The 19,936-nt window shown below is 44.7% G+C and overlaps 2 protein-coding genes across 5 annotated transcripts in view; both read right to left on the reverse strand.

The window, feature by feature from the left end:
* DGKI (diacylglycerol kinase iota) overlaps positions 1–1,002 on the reverse strand; it is a 284,192-nt gene extending 283,190 nt beyond the window's left edge. For 2 of the 4 annotated variants that reach the window (XM_037878861.2, XM_043541175.1), the window contains exon 1: positions 619–985. In XM_037878861.2, coding sequence (XP_037734789.1) covers positions 619–815 — 197 coding nt within the window. In that variant the 5' untranslated portion in view covers positions 816–985. Of the gene's footprint in view, positions 1–618 lie in introns of all 4 variants that reach the window. The other 2 variants (XM_037878871.2, XM_037878878.2) reach the window with 2 other exon arrangements.
* A 7,184-nt stretch (positions 1,003–8,186) lies between these two features.
* The window catches only part of CREB3L2 (cAMP responsive element binding protein 3 like 2), a 118,373-nt gene continuing 106,623 nt past the window's right edge, over positions 8,187–19,936 (reverse strand). The window contains exons 10-12 of the mRNA XM_007072302.4: positions 18,609–18,735; positions 17,314–17,548; positions 8,187–15,085 (exon numbers count right to left, since the gene is read on the reverse strand). Coding sequence (XP_007072364.1) covers positions 15,010–15,085; positions 17,314–17,548; positions 18,609–18,735 — 438 coding nt within the window. The 3' untranslated portion in view covers positions 8,187–15,009. The remainder of the gene's footprint in view (positions 15,086–17,313; positions 17,549–18,608; positions 18,736–19,936) is intronic.

Here is a 19,936-nt window from a genome sequence, read left to right on the forward strand (position 1 = left end):
CTGTCAGGGCACTCTGTGGAAACACTACATCAGAACCAACTGCCACAATATAGCATGTTTCATGGACAAGCATACTAATATACCTACACACACACATATATATGCATATATATAAAACACGTATATGCATACACACACACACACACACTATTTATATACAAATTTTTTGACATTAACTTGACCAAAAGATTATTTCCTATGGCACTTTCTTTATATTGTAGCCCACTGAGTAAGAGTCTCTCTTGTGGAATCTCTCTCCCTCCCAAACCCCACCACCACCTTCCTCAAAGCTGTCTGTCTGCTCCTGGAGACCACCAGAGCCAGTTCAGTGGGCTATTGGGGGTCCCCGCATCTCAGCCTGAGCTCCCCCACTGGCCCATTCCTACCTGCTGGAGTGGTTCAAGCTACCAACTTGGTGCCTCCTCTCAGCTATTTCCAGGGCGGCAAGAATGCAGCGCGGAAGCGGGGAGCTTGCAGCCACCAGGGAAACTTCCAAGGCTGGAACCCTTTTCCTGCGGCTCCAGGAGTCCCCCCCATCCCATCTCATCTCATCCCCCGAGGCTGGTGCGAGAGGCGCGTGTCTGGGCTCGGGAGCCCCTCTCCCCCGCCCTCACCCACCTGTAGGACACCTGCTTCCTGAAGGTTAAGTTCCTCAGCTTTTCTTCCAGGGATTCTTCCTTCTGGCCGGCGACTCCCATCTCCTCCTCGGCGGCGGCCGCCGCGCTCCTCGTGTCCCCGCCGCCCTCGGCTCCTCGGCAGCAGCTGCCGCTGCCTGCAGCCCCCTTGTCCTCACCGGCTGCCGACGGGGGGTTCATTGCGGGGCGGGAAGGACAGCAGCCCCCCGGGGCCTGAGCAGCAGGGAGCAGGCGCGGGGCCGGCGGCGGCTGCAGCCGCTGAGGTGGGGGGCCAGGGCCAGGGCCAGGGACGGGACGGCTGCTGCAGCTGGAGCCGCTCGCCGAGGAGGCTGCAAATGGCAGCACCTTCCCGCAGCATCCATCGGCGGCTGCCCTGCAGCGGGGCATTGTGGGAAACTCTCTGCCGCCCCCTCCTCCCGGGCCAATCAGCGCCCGCCTCCTCCTGCTGCTGCTCCTGCCACTCCCTCCTAGGACGGGAGCGGCAGCATCGCCTCCAGGCGGGCCGGGGGCGCGGGGCCCGGGAGCCGGTGGCAGAAGCGGCTCGGGAGCCGCAAGGCGTTTCATCGCACTCAGGGGAATGGGCCCGGGAGGCGTCAGGACAATATTACCGGGGGGGGGGGCGCTTTTTTTTTTCCAGGAGCCAGGGAGGGAAGAGAGGTGTCAATGGGAGGGGGAGCTCTGGAGAGATATGGGGGAGTTAGGGTCCCCTCTGAAGATTATAGGACGATGGAGGGGGAGGGGAGGGGAGAAAGCAGCTGGGGAACAGGGGGCCTGCTGGAGCGTTTAGACGAGGGAAGGAAGACGAGAGGGTCACGGCTACAGCTGCTGATTTAACTAGCTCTGCTCCCCCTGCGCGCGCGCGCACACACACACGGAGCCCCAGCTCCTCCAAGAGGTTTCTGACAGCTGCTTTGGGCACACGTCCTGCTGGAATGGTCTCTCATCTATCAATCACATTCGTTACAGAGAGGGAGAGAGAAGGCTGCCCGAGAACTGGCACCCGTGCCATATTTTAAATGAAAACCCCATACATAAAAACAGCCTTCCTCCCTTACAAGGTGTTGGAGTTGTGAGGGCAGGGGAGGTGCAGAGCAGCAATGAATTAAATATGCTCTCCTGAAAAAGCTCTCCATCGAACCGCTGTTTTTTATTTACCTTGGGGGCAATATTAGACTTTCTAGAGACGGCCAGGCTTTCACCTTCATTTCTCCACAGGATATTGACTCGTCTTTTATTTGTAAGACATTATAACCAAACCTGATTCTGCTTCGATTAAACTGAGTTTAATCTGTAAAAATTTAAAACCAGGGGGAAATTGTCCAGGTGGTGACCCTAGGATACAGGAGTAGGAAAGCTGGAGAGGGAGGCAGACAGGAGGTATTAATGCACCAGCCCTAATGAGAGACCCAATGAAATTATACCAAGGTAGGGGAAAGGAAAGGAAATCTGAACAGACATGTGGGAGGAAGCAGTTAATAGGCACTTTCACAACTAAGGGGAACATAGTTAGGAAAACTTCAACAGAAAACATTAGTGATTGGACACAGTAAGTAAATACGGCTTACATGGTTGCATCTTAAATACGTGACAAAGAACAGACAATTCCAGAGACATCAGCCATCCCTCCACATAGTTCAATAACATTTTTTCCATAATCCACTGGAGAAACCTCAAGCCATAAGAGCAGCCTTGACTTCCCAGCCCCCAACAAATGGATTTAATACACAAGTATATTCTTCCATGTTAAAATAAAATAAAGAGCTGCACATGTCTCCTGGACAACTGCAAAGGCTTACTGCTGTTCTCCTCACTCTTCCTCACCTCTCAACCAGTACTTTTCATCTAAAAGTTTGGCCCAGTGCTGTAAACACTGACACATACGAGAATGCTCATGTGCATAAATGTACACATCATGTGTATGTGTGTGCAGCATTGAAACTTTAGTTTGCAAATTCTTCAGACAGGGACCCCGTCTTTCTATTTGTATTGTGAAGTGTCTAGCACATTCTTGGACACTATACCAATAGTAATAAATGTTTCTGGTTTCTTCACAGTGTTGATCCTTCAACAACTGTACCTACCAGGTACCTTTACGAAGGGGCATCCTGGAGGTACTCAATCTGCTCTTCATTCCCTGTCTTCTTTTCTTTTAAACAAATACTATATTATTCAACAGGAATGGTCCAAAAGCAAAAGCACTTGGACAATGACAATAGGATACTCATGGCTGACCTTAGAGGCAAGTGGACAGGCAATTGGGGTGGATCCCAAGATTCAGGGGGCACTAAATCCCTGTCCCCAATTATTTTGGGTGTGGGCATGTGGTTGTGTGTATTTTTTTCCTCCTGGGAGACAAAGCACCTCCAAGCAGCCGGTCCCTGACAGTAGACCAGAGCCAGTGCCCCGTGTCAGAGCAGGTGGGCCCATTTGAACCAATTAAAGGGGGCAAGGCTACACCTAGGGTTATAAAGCGCTGACAGAGGGCAGGGAGTATTGGGATAGGCTGTGTCTGGGGGAACAGAGCAGTAGAGCTAATGACTGTAGACCCTAGAGCAAGAGGGAAAGGTCACCCTATGAAACACTAGAACAAAAGGTGAGCAAATTTTATTTGTTTCTCATTGCACAATAAACCTTCTTAAAGGAGACTAGGCTTGGCAGCGAGTACTTGCTAAGTTCGGGAGATGCCCTGCCCTGTGACAACCCCGTTTTGGCCCTTCCTTCTGACCAAAAATTGTTGGATGTTCTTCCAACATAAATCAATGCTGCTCACAGCACTGGCCATAGACACATCCAGGAGGTTCTTCTGACATGCCCACCTCCTTGTACAGTATAGTATTCCCAGTGCTAGTTTGGAAAGCAAGGGACTGAGGTTGGGCCCTGAACTCAGATCCCCACGTGGCAGAGTATCATATTGTCCCTGCACTAGCAGAAATAAAAACAGCACTTAAAATAATATATTGCACCCTTGGAAAAAGGGATTAAACACACTTCTAGCAAGTCCTCTTTAGCTACATCTACAAAATTAATTGGCGATGCAGCTTGTGACTCTTGCCTGCCTTAACCTTGTCTCATTTATTCCTAGAGTGATTAAAAATACCTTCATGAGAGGTAGGTCAAGTGGCCAAGAGAATCAGATGCTGCCCTAATCCTCTCAGACTGTTTGTTTATGCATTAATCTCTTCCAATTTTTCCCCCATGCAGTCTGTTTTTAGTACACTACTGAATCAAACACCTGGGTCTAGCACAGAACCTATTAACAAATGAAATCCCCCCCCTTTGTTCCCTGCCTCACCCTTTTGTTGGCCAGCCACAGTGTAAGAAAAAGTCACAACATGGGACTGTTTAAACACCTGGGATAATAGTGACAATAATATTAAATTTAAGAATATAAAGGTTAAAGATGGGGCTCTGAAGAAATCCCAGAGGAATATACCCAACAAGCACCTAGTTTTCAGTGTCCAGAATCCAAAGCCAATGTGACAAAACAGCCCCCCCCCCCCCCAAAAATCCCTATCTCACACACCACAAAAAACACATCCATAGGAAAAGAGGGACAGGATGAGCAATACTGTTATTCTAACAAAAAAAAAATCCAAAGAGAATACTTTAGGATCACTTACTGTATAAAAATCACACTGTGTGGTGGAGACTTTTGCAATGCACTAGAGCTGAGGTGATCCTTAAGGGCCATTTAGAAACTTCAGTTAGTGCTGACTGTAGCTGCCCACCTTGTAAGTAGGGCAAACTGGTGGGAGCTTATTACTGCTAGAGAGCGTGTGTATGTATATATACGTACACACACATATTATATACACACACACACACACTCACTCCACTGCCTTGCACTTCATTTTTGTGTAAAATTCAGTGTGCTTGTTATGCTCTACAAACCCATAATGCTATAGAGCCCAGTTACCCCAAAGACTCCTCTTGCAATGCTCCACCATGTTACTTTGAATCAGAACAGTGCAGCTAACTATCCTATGGGTTTAATTGGAGGGGGCCAGGGCAGGACACTGCAGAGAATTCATCCCTGAACCAGAGCTTGGGGAAGTTTAGGGACAGAGGGGAGGCAACTTGCACTTCCCCTATGCTGAGACTGCCAGGGGAAAGAATTGCCCCTGCCATCACTACATGTCTATACTATATTACAGGATCACCTATTTTTGCTATTACTGCTGAAATTTGCATGACTAATTTGCAACATATGGTGATAAGCAAGCTTCCAGTACATTCTGCTTTATATTAGCAATGATGAGTGAATCTGAAGTCTAGTAAGGTAAGGCCTTGCTCACACAATTACAACTGAAACATGTCAATATTTAAAGACACATAGCAGAAACTTCCTGAAAATATCAGATTTATTCATTGATTTCTATGTAGACTTCATTCCCTATGGCTAGGCTAAACTGGAAGAGATTAGTACACAAGAATAGAACCTTACCAGGCTTTGACAACATCTGGGAGTTTTGCGCTGGCAAAAGGTGCTGGATTCCAATAGCGGGTATCACAGTTCACAGGTTGGCAGTGATAGAGAGGCTCAGGCTTTGGGATAAAGGAAGTACCTTGCATCATTTTGCAGTGACTCCTCTGGCTGGTTTGGGAGCATTGATGGGCTTGAGCAGGTGCTATGTTAAGTCTTCTTTTAGACTAGGCTCATGGCTGCAATGCCTGGCTTGAAGTGCTGGGTGGATGGTATGAATGAAACAGGAAATGCTCAGACAGGATTAAATTCATTCCTGTACAGAGGGCCAGGAAAAAGCCTTTGTACTATTTTAGTGTCACTGAAGTCCTATTCTGAAGGCTTCAATGGTGCATAGCGTTACTCAATGTGAATAGAGGTATCAGGATCTGGCCCCGAGTAAAAATAGTAACAGATTTTCCAAAAGACAGTATGTACTGGACGGTGACAAGGTGTGAACATGAAAGTCTCATGGCCCAGCATTTACTTCTATGATGTAGCTATCTGGTGTAATCACAAACTGCATGCATTACCATTTATCTCATGCTGCTCTACGGGTCATAACTATGGTGACCATTGTTGCTTAATTCAATATTGTTAATAGTGACCTTGCATTTTTATTCCCAAGGCCTATTTTTCAAGTGGACAGAGCTCAGCGATAACTACTTACGAGAGAAAGGTAATGGCCATAATTGGTCACCCCCAGATGATTTTCCGTTAAGATTTTTCTGCTCCATTTCATGCTTGTAAAATGTATCTGGACTGATAGCTCTGGCCTCTGATATTCTCTAGGCAGAGAACTAGGACTGCTGTGGCAGTCAAGGAAGGATGGTCATTGCAACATGGTCTCAGAGTGGTGAAAGCAGAGGAGAATGAGTGGGATGCCTAGGACTCCCACAAGGAGATGGTGTATCCCCCTTCTCAGGGAAGACAGAACTAGATATTTAATTCAAATGCAGTGGCCAGTCAGGCAGGCATAAGCCCAAATTTCAGGTGGGTTCCTGTCGTCACCTTAGCTGCTCTCATGCCCCTTGATTAAAGGCACTTCTGACAGAGGTCTTCAATCCCCGGCTGTAGCAGCCAGGCTGTTCAATGAAGTGCTTCCGTGCTACTAGGAGTGTACACCTGTGCTTGGTACAATCTGGGGCAAGGGAGCAGCTGCAGCCACCCCATGGATGCTTAGTCTAGAAGAGCTAGTCTGCTGTACCATGAGATATGAATGGTATCCAAAGACTGGAGGGAAAAGAAATGTATGTCAAGCAACGTTACTTTTTCATTTGATCCAGTGGAGTACCCAACCCAAACAAGGATGGCCTCATTCTTTTCCCAATTCTTGCCACAGACTGCCTGCATGACCTTGGGCAAGTTATTTCATCTCTCTAGCCAAGATTTTCAGAAGTGTTTAGATAGTAGTTGCCAGACAGGACAGCTACAAGCACCCACCCTCTGAAAATCAGACTCTTAAGGTGTCAAGATGGGTGTCCCAAAACAGAGCCATACAAAATCCAGTTGTCTCTGCTTCTGTTTCCCATCTGTAAAATGAGGGTTATAACTTCCGTTCTTCCACCTTTCGTCTGTCTTCCCTAGTTAAATAGTAAGTTCTTTGGGTTCACAGCATGTACCCTGATCTTGGTTGGGAACTAGTGTCATAAATATCAATGGCAAGACCTCCCTGGAAATGTTAATTTCATATTTGAATGAGGCACATCTATTCCCAAGCTCCATGTATTGGCCATGTCACCATAGCGAGGCTCTCAACTGGGAGAGGAGAAATGGAAACTTATACAACAGTGTGATCCTCTCTCACTATAGAGCAATACTGATTGATTTGTACCAGGCTTCTGGCTGGATGCTGCTACTTGCCATGGGGCTCCTGCCGGGGCCTTTTGGAAGGGAAAGAATGTTCCTTACATCAGGCAATAACAACTTTTAAAACAAAATGGCAGCCTCCATTTGAAAATGGTGGTGGAAACCACCACAGGAACAAAGCACATTTTCCCCTGTACATATCATGTGTGTCAGAATAGACTTCAAGCTGGGGAGGACCCTTGGAAACTGGAGAGAGGCCAGAGATACACTGCCCATGTGCCCATGACTTTTATCTGCAATGTCATCTAGATTTTTTTCAAGGATGCTTTAGTCTCCCTCATAGATCAGGCAGTGGAGTTCTTGATCCATCCACCCACTCAAACACAGAATATGTCAAAGCCAAAGTATTAACCTGGATTTTGAGCATTCATCCCAGAGGCAATGTATATTCAAGGGCAGATCCTTAGCTCTTGTAAATCAGGGCACACCAAGGGAGCTCTGTCAACTTACACACGGGGAAGATCTGATCCCCAAAGTCAAGAGGCCAGTCAGTCAATATTACCAGAATGTAGATTTTTTTAAAATACATCTATGAATTTAGGATTAACAGAGCTAAGTTGCATCATTCCATAAAAATGCTATTAATATTACAAAAATGTTACCATCCCACCTCCACCATGATTAACAAAAGCAATTCCACAGTTTCAGCAATCTTGGTAAGAGAAAGGGGCAGACAGTTACCGTAAAACATATACACACATCACGGCTTTTAATCTTCTTCCAGTTCAGTGACATGTTAGATAATCAGGTAAATTTAAAAAAAAAAAAAAAGTCAGACAGCACATGGTCTTGTGCTTGCAAAATACAAGAGGAGATCAGATTTTAAGTAAATGGAAAGATAAAGGAGCTATTTTTGCTTTTTTTCTACGTAAAATATTTATTTGCAAGAATGAAAAGGCATAACATACTTTAGTTTTTACTTAACTACATATATATAATCCTACAAAAGCATTTAGTTTTATTCCAATAATTGTTTGCTGAATTCTACAAAAAAACAATTTCTTTACACCAAGAGACATGTTTGCAGTGTGAACAACCAGGTGGGAATGTATCCAGATGAGCAGTGCATGTATAGAAGTCATTACAAAAAGAGAGAGAATATCTAACCAACATGCACACACAGTTAAACATACGTTTGGCAAAAGAACATAGATGTTAGCAAAGTCAAAGGAGGCTCTGTTAGAGTTTACTGAGAGGTTTGGTGGGTTTTGTTCTTGCAGAGTCCCAAATAACTGCCATCTTTTTCACAATGGATAGTTTTGTTTAATATGGATATGGGCAAACCAAACATGTATGTTATCTGTATTTGCACACATACAGAGAGAATAATTGAAATGATATAGGGATGTACTCTGCAGGGTAACATTGGTTTGGATGGCCTGAAACATCATATCTGACCCTCCACAGGGAAGTATTTCATTTTAGAGGAGAGGACTCCAGATGATTTGTCCTCTGGAACTCTCAGGGGGACTGGAATATATCTGCAATTTGAATTTGATATAATTTCAATCGCTGCACAGCCCTTTATATGCCCAAGAAAATTCTTTGCATTCATTTTTTATTGAGCCTAACATGGTTAAGAGGGTGTGTTAATGGGAAAGGAGGATCCTTTAGCTCTTGTACAAGAAGACTAAATTGTATTCCTTGAACTGTCACTCCCAGACTTCCCATCTTATGGCCTTCTAATTTACAGCCCTAAAAAAAGTGTCTGAAGCTGTAATTCCATGAAACAAAAGTGACACCCAAAGGCTAATTAGGGTAAAACCAGGTACATTTCCCTGTACTTATCCAGAGCTGTCTACAGCAGGGTTGGTGTTCAATCCAGGCTCTACTGACCTACATCTTCATACAGAGTACAAGATAACACTTACAGAAGGTGACAGGACAGCTTTCAGATCGCGAATACCACTGCTAATCCCATTTGCACTGGGGTTCAGATAGAACTTTCTATTGAACCAAGTGGAATGTGTGCCAGCTGTTCAGATAAATGCATAAATTATGTATAGATGAATAAAAGCCTTTATTTAGAGTGGATTCTTATTTTAAGAAAACTCCAGCATGTGTCTTTAAAAATCACCCAATACACACACACACACACACAGAGTATTGTTAACTATATCAATCTAGAAGATGGGATTCCATTACTTCAGCATCACTGTACCAGAATCAGCTATGGTCAGATATGAACACATTTTAAAACAGAAGTCTCATTGTGCTCCTCTTTTCTGTCCTTACTCACCCCATTATATGAACAATAAGATCACATTTATTTTACCCATGTTGCATGAGAAAGTGGAATCCACTGAAAAGGTCTCCCATATTATTCTTCATGCACAGGGCTATTTAATTAAAAAAGGTAAGGAAGGAGAGAAGGTAAGATTTGGGGAGGAGTGGGGAGTCGATCTATCCAAATAAAGATTTTCCCTCTTAGCTTGAAGAAATTTTCTCTTTGCTGCTGGAGTCCCTCCATCTCAGAACTATTCCACCCCCTTTGAGGCAATTTTGGAAATCCAGCTTTCCCTTACTCCATATCTCCACATTTTACTCTTTGAGGGATGGGTTGGAAGTCGACTGTAGGTCAGAGCAGAGACTGGTGGCAGTAACTAAACCAAAACACAGGCCCATTTCCGTCTCATGAGAGTTTCTTGCAAGACCCAAAGCAACACAGGCTTAGAAAATAGGTGGCAAAACCACATCTGTGCTTTTATAAAGAAAAGCAGATATGTGATATGTATATGGAAAAACAAATTCCTGTCTCACATCTAGGGTCCCTCTGAATACAATTTATCACTGAGGCAAGGCAGTTAACCTGGATCTCACCCACAATGTAAGACTGAATGTCCATGGTGCATCTGCTGGGTTTTAAGATTATTGAGCATGCACTGACAGAACCCGTACACATTTCTTGATGTATATAATGCACTTCTGTGTGGCCAGTTTATCCCCACACTCCCAACAGTCATTTGTCCTTAACACTAATAAATAGTAAGTGCAGCTACAGTGCAAAGCTGAATAGTTATGGGAGGAATAGAGTAGTTAAACAAAGCACCGCTAAAATATACTGCTTTATTCCCAATCACCAAAACAATGACCTACTGTTTCACCTTCAAAAGGCAAAACATTCCCTTTTTAATTAGTGCTTTGAGAATGAAATATTTTAGTCAGAGTATAAAAATACTAACTATATTTCTGTCCTTATGCGTGGGGGTTTTGTACAACGGCCTGTTGGCACTAGCTAGAATCTAGAGCCCAAATACTCTGTGGAAATCCCTCTTGATGGGGCAATTAATATTACTCATTTATTTGACCTACACTGTAACTGTGTCTAGACAATGTCCACTGCTGAAAGTCAGTTTTTACAGGAGTTACCAAAAAAAAAAAAAAAAGGGGGGGGGGGGGAGAAAAGGGCAGACAGAGTTAAATTTTAGTCTAAAAATATATTTTGATGCAGATAAAGCTATGGGGTGTCACAGGATAGCTGGTCCCTATGGATAGACTGAGCCCTGCACCACTGGACCAGAGCCAATGAGTCCAATCCAGCCAATTAAAGAGGGCTGAGCTACACCTGGGTCTATAAAGGGCTGCTAACTGGGCAGCTGGAGGACAAATTGATTGAGACAGGCTGTGCCCTGGAAGAGGTAAAAATCACACCAGAGTGGAGCAAACTCCTGTGGTGGGGCCCCTGGAGCAAGGGGGCCAGCAGCTGATGGAGACAGCCCTGAGGCTGCTTTCCCCAAGAGGGAGCAGAACTGGCCAGAACTGGGAACCTGCCAGAAATCCCTGAGAGGGGTGGAGCTGGAACCTGAAAGCCAGGCCTGAGTTAAGCCTCTTTTTTCTGTTTGTTTACCTGGGTTTATTAAGAAAATAAACCTCCTTGAAAGAGACTGGGCATGGCAGCGCATACTTTGGAGCTGGGAAGAAGCCCAGCCCAGTGACAGGAGCCAGCTCCTCAGATGGTATAAATCAGAGCTACTCCATGTAAATTGTGTAAATGGAAACTCTGCCAGCTGAGATGTGGCCTATGAACCTTGGTGTATGAAAATATTAGTCTGCACAGTACAAATAGTGAACACACATGAAACTAACATAGAACTATAAATAGCATACCAACCTCTCTCTTCCTCCTCCCACCCACCCCCCATGCTAACAAGATTAGAACAGTTACACGGCCTGGGCCTGATTTCCATAAATATATATATTTATATTAAAAAAAATAATGCCCTACTTTCCTTCATAGCTTAACTTCCTAGACTCAAAGACTGACAGCTCGGGGAATGTCTGAAGGTAATAGGGGACAAGCAAGGTTTTACTGGTGTGCTAAACCATTGGTTAGGCAATGGAGTTCCATGTCGGCAGCTTTCAGGGTGGAGTTCATGCCTGTGCAGAGGACCAGCACAAAGGCTATATACTGCATAAGCCCCTAGGCCCGGGACTGCTAAAGTGGGACTTCAGTGGTTTCTTGGGACTTAAGTGGTGCATGACTTGTGCTGACTCTGTGTCCAGGAGCGAATTTCACCCCAGAGTGAACAAGTGACTGATTGCTAGAAAAAGGACTTACAGAAGAAACCCATTTCATTAGCATTAGATGGACACTCTCAGGTTCAATAGAAATAGTTGATTTTAAAGGAATAATATTCCCCAGCAGTGACTTCAACCCAAACATTGTGCTAGTTTAGGAGATCCACAAAAAACAGCTAAAATTCATTTTAAGCATCAAACATATTGGGGCTACAGAGAGAGGCTATTTTTGTGGTCATAGGAACACAGGAATTGCAGTACTCCATATCATCCATACATAGATCAGACCATCTAGTCCAGTAGCCTGACACAGACAGCAGCCCTTATCAATGAAGATGTAAAACCCCCATAATGGTGTGGTGTATCCTAGCTGAGTGAATTGCAAAAAGCAAACGGCTTTAATGGTGATTAGCAATGATTTAGGGAAATTCTCCATTTTAATAGTGTAAATTATGATAAGGAACACAGGGACAGAATTCAAATTAAAAAAAAAAAATTAGTACCGTTAATAGTGTCTCTTTACTGGGAGCGAATACACTCGTGCATTAAGTAGGGTAATGGGCACAAGAGAGATTAGACAGATCAGCCTCCACCTATTCCATACACAGCTATATAAATAATCCCCAAGACACAGAAATTTTGGGCCTGTTTTGCAGGAACGCTGAGCCCCCACAGTCTCCCTCAAAGTCAAGGGGACCTGGGGATGCTCTATAAACCAGGTCCTTCGTGAATTTGCTCATCCCTGACTCATGCCTACCTGGTTGCATTTGGATGCCCTGCGATAGCCAAATAGTAAGTCTATTGGGTCATACATTTTCCCCTTCCCTTTGCTGACCTCAGGTGGTTAAAATAATGCAGACACCACTTGTGTCTCAGTTCAAACACTCCCCAGCTCACACCCACCTTCTCCTTCCTCTTTCCATCGTGCAGTTATAATGTGGGCTCCCAAAGAGAGAGCTGTGTGACAGTTGTCTGCGTGCACTAGCGCAATCCAGAGAGCCTGAGAGAATTATCATGGCTGTTGGGGCTGACCCTTAATAAGAGGGTATTTGCCGCCTTAGGGGTGGTACTGACCCACACTGACAAAGGATCGACTGACTATGCTCACAATGGCATTTCTCTCTCATTGCCACCAATTATTATTTTTTTTTTTTTTAAAAGGCACCTGGGACAGACAAATGGGGTTTGACCTAGAAAGTGATATACACACCAAATTCTATTATCTGCTAGTGGAACTGCGGCACATGTCCCACTCTTGACAATTTGAATGTTGTTTCTGATCATGGTACAGTGGGGACTGATCCGGAGCCTACTCAAGCCAAATGGATTCTTTCCATTAGCTTCACTGGGTTTTGGATCAGGCCCATAGTGAACAGATGGGATAGCGAACAAAGGAAGGGAGACTAAAAAAAAGGAAAAATCTAAACAAGAAAGGATGAAGCATTGCAGAGGCTATACTAAAATACAAAAACAAAATACAATTTTTCTTTAAAAATATTTTACAAAATAGAATACCTGGAGGAAAGAGTTACTGTACATGGTATAAAACACAAGGCTACGCTAGTCTCCTTATTTATGTGAAAAAGGAGAGGGTTGGTTTTGTGTGTGTTTTTTTTTTTGTTTGTTTGTTTTTTAAGTTTTCGTATTTTTTTAATTGAGTTTTCCTGGTAAATTGCAAAAGTAGCCATACTATTCTGTCCTATTTAGGTTTTTCGGCTAAAGCCATCACTGGGAACTCTGAGCACCCCTTTGAAATAACCAAATAAAATCCGGAAGCAATCACTGGTGGGCTGGCTGGATCACGGAAAGGACGGTTGTGAGTAGAAAGGGCAGCCCTGCCATTGGCACAATCTGGGTACTGAGAGAGGGAGAATCACCGCACTGGAGGCAGCGTGCATTAGATGCATCAGCATGGTGCTTTAGAAGCACTATGGTCTAGTGGATAGGGTACTGCACTAAGAGGTGGGAGACCTGGATTCTATTCCTGGCTCTACCGATGACCAGCTATGTGGCCTTGGGCAAGGCATTTCCCCTCTCCGTGTATCTATTCCCCCTCCCATCCTTTTTCGCTCTTGTCTATCTAGGATAGGGGCTTAAGGACAGGGACAGTCTCTCACCATGTGCGTGTACAGTGCCTCGCACAATGGGGACCTGACCTTGGTTTGGTCTTCTAGGTAGTTTTGTAATAATAACTAATAACTAGAGAGGGAGACCATCAGCACTGTGACCTGAACTGCGTCTAATTGGGAATACAAAACACATTTTTTTTCCTAAGTGGTTGCTTTAAATTCCATGTATTTTTAGGAAAAGGGAGGAGGAAGGGGAGCCTGATTACATTCTAAAAATCATTGTAGGGAACTAAGTTTTATTTAAAAAAAGAATATTTTTTCCATCTTGATTTCAAAGTTCACCAAGAACAGCTGCATGGTCTTGGGAGCTTGGCTCTCTAGTCTGGCTGCCAGAGGGAAATTTTGGAAAGCTAATAAATACTATTTACAACAGTAACAGGAGGCTGGGGGGGAAGAACAACAACCCAGAGCAATCTGAGGCCTTGTCTACCTCAGAAAACTGCACTGATGTATCTAAATGGATTTAGAAACTAATTTAATTAAATCCATGCAATCTCCTAATGTGGACGCTCTTATTTTGGTTTAAGAGAGCCTAGTATTGATTTAGTTTATGCCAGTAAGGAATCAACTTAAGATAAATGGATACAATATACTAGTCATAATCTTATTTAAAAATTTCCACACAAGGGAGTCACACAGATTAAACTCAATCAGTTTCTAAACCAATTTAGTTAAATTGGTGCAATTGTAGACAAGGCCTGAGAAGACACAGGGGCTGACTGAACTTTGCCTGGATCCTTCATAAGGATGGCAACAATAGGGAAACTTCACCCACCACGTGATAAAGGGGCAGGAAAAGGAAAAAGAGAGAGAGAGAGAGAGCAGGAAGAAGAAAAAAAAATATATCAATACTGCCATTGAACAGACTCTCCTGTCTGTGCCGTTGGCTCAATAGGACTAGTGTCTGTTCTCTGCCCTCAGTGGGCGGGATGGGAACCGTGAACACATTTCTCCCCGCATAAAGCTCCAGTGTGCCAGAGTGATGGGCATGGAGCTGTGGCCAAATCCTGAGCAGTGTCACACTGTATCTTTTAGTTTCCTTCTCCCACGTGACCTACCACAAATGTTCCCCCGTGAGTTACATTTGATTAGGGTACACACACAAACCAACCAGCTGTACACCGCTGGCACCAGCTGCCTTTAGGTTTCAAACCCTCCTTTGTACTACCAGTCAGGGACAGCAGTAAAAGCAGAAGCAGGTTTGTGCGCCTGGAGGAAGGGACAGCATGAGGACAACTGCTGCTGACTAAAGTCACAGCCTCTTCAGCCAAATCAGAAGTTGGCAGACTCTCTCTCTTTTGCCCTTTAGTTCCCTGATGGTGATGAGTCTGGGGGAAGGGGTGGGGCTTGGGTTGGAAAGAAGGCAGGATAATGAGGGGGAGGAAAGGCCTCTTTTTTAAGAAGTAGCATTGACTCGTCTATCAATTTCAATTATTTTCAGTGTTTCATTCACTTCCAACTCTGAGCTGACCCTGTGAGGAGAAAAAAAAAAAAGGAATGTTATACCTGAATGCAATCATGCAAAAAGCACACACCCCACTGAAACTGGCTACTGTTATTACAGTGCCTGTTATTTACCAGGAGCTCACTGGTTGGAACTTGGTAACACATCAAATTAGTCACCTCTTCACCCTAAGATAGATATGCTGGAGTAGGGATGGGGCAGGGGCAACGTGTCTCATCCTAGTGCTTTAAGAGAGACATATCCAAATAAAAACCCATTTGGCACAACAGAAAGGGTCTGTTGAAGAGTTCCAGGTAGGGTGATGGCAGGGCATGCAGAAGTACAGTGATGGAAAAGACATCAGTTCTTCAAACCAGAGAGTCTCATTTTCCAGGAGCACCAAATCTCACATTATTTTAAAGGAAAGAATTTAACAAGGAATTCCATGCAACTTTCTCAAGGTGAGCCTTCTTGCAATACATGCTCCACCTTCCCAGCTCTGCCCTGCAGCAAACTAACAGGGCCCAAGGTACAAAGCACTCTTGAGGGCAAAAGGCACCCAGTTCCTCACAACCCACCTGGTTAGACATCTTAGCAATCCACAAGCTCATGTAATTCAAATGGCAATGCCCCATGGCCTGCATATTTTTAGATTGTTTGATGATGCGTATTTCCCCTTAGCTTTCAGCACGTAGGCAATGCAGCTCCCTCTGAGTGATATTTTACTGGTATTTTCCCTCCCAAGAAATTATTTGTATAACGCTATACATGTGTGTGTATATATGTGCGCGCACATCAGACACAAATATGGATGTCTGACGGATGACAGCTTCCCGCAAAATCTTTCTGAATTAAGTTAAACCTTACTGAATTAAGTTTCAATGTCTTAGGAGCTCACTGTATCAACAATGCAAATGTTTGTATGTTATTGTGGGATAGTATGCAAGCTCTCTAGGAGATAAGACTAATATATATGCTTGGAAGCTCATAATACTTCCAAGAACTCTTTTAAACAACAGGCTAAGACAAGAATGAACTGTTAGTTGAGTAGTGTTCCTAGGACATTCTTGGTTGCGGGGGTGGGGGGCAAAATGCAAATGCCAACCTCCAGACCCATTCTTTTGAAGCTTCACCCGGGGGAAGAGACTTTTGTCTACAAATGACCTATTCCCAGGATCAAAATGCCCAAATGGCATAAACGAGTAACTCACAGATTCATGAGTGTTCATGTTCTGAGCAAAAAGAATTATGAACTTGTTAGCCACAGGAAAAACCCCTGGATGGGGTTTGAAGGACTGTTCACTCACTCTTCTTGGAGCTGGGATGACCTCTGGTAAGCTTATTAGCATAAATATAGGTTCTTTTATTGTTTTTACTATGTTTTCTCTGCCATGCTTGAACCTTAAGAATAAATGTGCCTGCTTAGAAAGAACTGTGTGGTAACTTAACTGTGGTCATTACACTGTTCACCATCTGAGGAAAAAAGTAAAGCAGGCCTCCTTAGGCAGTCTGACTTTGCCAGGGAATTCACAGAGTACGCACAGAACTGTGCAGCCTGGAAATACACTGGTCAGGAGGGAGAGAGACGCAGGTCTCCACCCAAGAAAGGGGAGCCAGAAGCCTATGCATGGATGCCCTTGGTGAACCAGCGAGGGGGGAATACAGGTGCAGATGCCCTGAACCATGACAGGGTGGATTACACAAAGTCTTGTGAGGCTGTAGTCAGTGTCATCACTAAACCATCCTATAGGGAGCTCTTATTAATACAGGCAGAGAAACAAATAGTCTTAAATGACATCTATACTACTATTGTTTGAGAAGACTACCATCCTCTAGCTAGTATACGTCAAAGGAACCCACACCAGGATCAGCAGGAACCCCATAACTACCTGCTTTCCAAGCACGTTGTCTTGCATAGGAAACATAGCCCAGTGGATAGGACATAGGATTGGGAGTCAGGAGACCAAGGTTCTAATTTTGGCTCCGCTACTGACTTGCTGTGTGATTTGGGGCAAGTCATTTTACCTCTCCTTGCCTCAGTTTCCCTTCCCCACTCTTAGTCTGGTCTATCTAGGCTGTAAGCACTTCAGGGCAGGGACTGTCTCTCACTATGTGTTCGTTCAGTGCCTAGCACAATGGGGCCCTGATCTTGACTGCAGGCCTCTGTGCACAACAGTAATACAAACAACTCTCCAGGAAACATGCAACAAGGAATTTCATGCAACTCATGCTTAGGCCTGCTTCCTTTGCACTCACCTGTGTGGCTGCAGCCCCAGCAACACTGATTTCTCTAGCCTTGTCTCGTTGGTTATTGTGAAGTGGGACACTTTGTCCTGCTGTACCCCCGGCACAGATTCCAGAGGTAGTGCTGTGTGTGTGGAGGCATCCATGCGCCTATCCCAGGCATCACCGCGATCTGCAAAGGAGATTGAAGTGTACTGCTCCTCCAGTGGGCGAGGCTCTTCGTAAATTAGCAGGCTTCTTGACCGTACTGTGTACAAATAGGGGAGGCAGAAACTAAATGAGAAACACAGTGAGCCCAGATATATGGGCACTGGACATGTCGGGAATTGAAGGTGGACAAATATAAACACAGTAAATCTAGCTGCACAGGATTTTGCTACTCATGGAGATTAACTACTAATTTTGGAGCTAGGGAAAGATGCTGCACTGACAGCCCTCCACGTATGTCCACAGCAAGTGCAATATGAGCACTGGTCATGCAAGGGCCCTTCCCCACTAGTCCAGTCACTGGCCTGAACTGGAGGGATGACTTCTGGGGTGAACACTCAGATACCATGGTGACGGGCTCCATTTTAACACAATAGTTATCGGACACAGCTAGCATCTACTTCCATCCTGGTGCCCCACTCAATCCTGGGCCTCTGAGACGGCCAATAGAAAGGCAATCGATATCAGCTATGTTGGAGGTTTTTTGGCAACGTGAATACTTGGCCACTTGGAAGAGAACTAAGGCCACGCTCACCTGGAATCTTTTGGGAGTTACGAGTCTGATGCCTGCGGCTGACACACAGAAGCCTAACTGGAACTCTCAAGTAGGCTGGGGAGCAACAGACTCCTCCATCCCTTCATGGTACATTTCACCAACAGCATGGGTAACCCAGCCATTGAACTTTTTCAACCCACTCAATACACTGGCATTTCTATAATGCCAAAACACCAACACCTCAAAACCACTAGAGGTCGGGCTTTATTATAGTTTTGGATGTGGCCTGGAGAGAGACGAGAAGCTGGTGTGTGGGAGCCAGCAGTTCTCATCCTCAAAAGAGGCGGGGGAGAAAGGCACATTTCCTGATGGTCAGCAGTGCCCTTTTCCAGGTTGTGCAAGAAGATATGTGGAGAGGCTCCAAAGGAGAATTCCCACCCAGCCCTCAGCCAGAAAAATGACAACCACAACGTGGGGGTGGCACTAGAACACAGCTACCGGGAAGGGCAGTGCAGGCTGCCTACTCTTGAATCCCACAAAAATGCAAAGGGGATCTTGCGGGGGAGTGAGTCATCAAGCAAATGGCAGCACTGAGTTAGCTTACCGATGGAGGCCGTGTAGGACTCTGGTGTGGAATGCTGGCTGGGCAGCACCATCTTTGTGGCAGAAGGATAGGGCCCGTAACTCTGAGAGAAGCTGCCGAAAATGCCTGCGAAGCACAGCACCACCACCTGGACAAGGCAGAAAGCAAAAAATAAAAGCGATCTCACTCTTTGAACACAAATACATGGGAATTAAGGTTAAAGCAATGGCAAGTCACACAACTGCTGTAATTTTTTAAAAAAATATTGATTCAAGGCTATTTTTGGTCAATATATATGATGCCCCTAATCAAAGGTGCATGGACAATAACAATTCAATATTTTAAAGGACAGATTTCAATGCAAGAGTCTATTTTAAAGACCTGCAGCCATTTTATTCTGTTGAACTTCTTTATTTGGAAGTTGGAAAGGCCAGAAGCACAACTTAACTGGACTAAACTCAGACATGCATTTAAAGATTCATGTTGCTTAACTTGTATCAGGCATTTCTAAACCTGCTTTTGGATACAATCTTACTTAAAAGTGACAAACGAAGAAGCTATACCAGCCTGAAGGCTCAGTGTCGGACTAGAGACCAGTTTCCATCCAGCTATAGCACCAACATAAAGGGAATTTGGTTGCTAAACTTAGAAGTAAAGCCTCTCTAACAGTTCTTTTACGATGAGCATTGAACAAGTAGATTTACAGCCTCTGGGTTATTTTTATTTTAATGAATTAATGTATTATTTTGATCTAAAAGAACCAAGCACCTAAAGGGCTCCCATTTCATAGCTCTGGGTGCCCTTTGATGTACCTCCTCTAATTTTGTACATTTAAGTGTAACAAAAATCAACCAACGCAGCAGCACTTCTCCTTCCCTTACCCCTGGACGCTTCATCTCATCATCAGGAAACACCCTGAGACGGTTTACCTCCCCCAAACCACACACTGCCAGCAGACAGTAATCCCATCCTCACACCCCTTGCCAATGCCTGCTCAAACAGATGGACTTTGTAGCGGGCCTTGAAAGTCAACAGTCTTGTGCTCTTGCAGCCCCAGTTCGGACATGAGTACATTCCAAAGCAAAGGGCCGCCCCCGCCCCCCCCCCCAAAACACTTCACCAGCCCAGCCCTCCCCCCCCCCCACTTTTATACCAACTGGGAATGCCCCCAAGGATCATGACTGACTGTGTCAGTATGTCTGGGGGAGAGAGGTGGTCTCTTAGATAGGAATATCCCATATGATGATGGCCACAAATTATGCTTCTTTTCAGCAAGGTGGTATCTATCAGCAAAAGCCTCAGAAATCCCGAAAGTAATTCAGAACTTTAGGATACATTTCATTGTTAAT

This window comes from Chelonia mydas, chromosome 1 (genome assembly GCF_015237465.2).
Source record: "Chelonia mydas isolate rCheMyd1 chromosome 1, rCheMyd1.pri.v2, whole genome shotgun sequence".
Classification (NCBI taxonomy): domain Eukaryota; kingdom Metazoa; phylum Chordata; order Testudines; family Cheloniidae; genus Chelonia; species Chelonia mydas.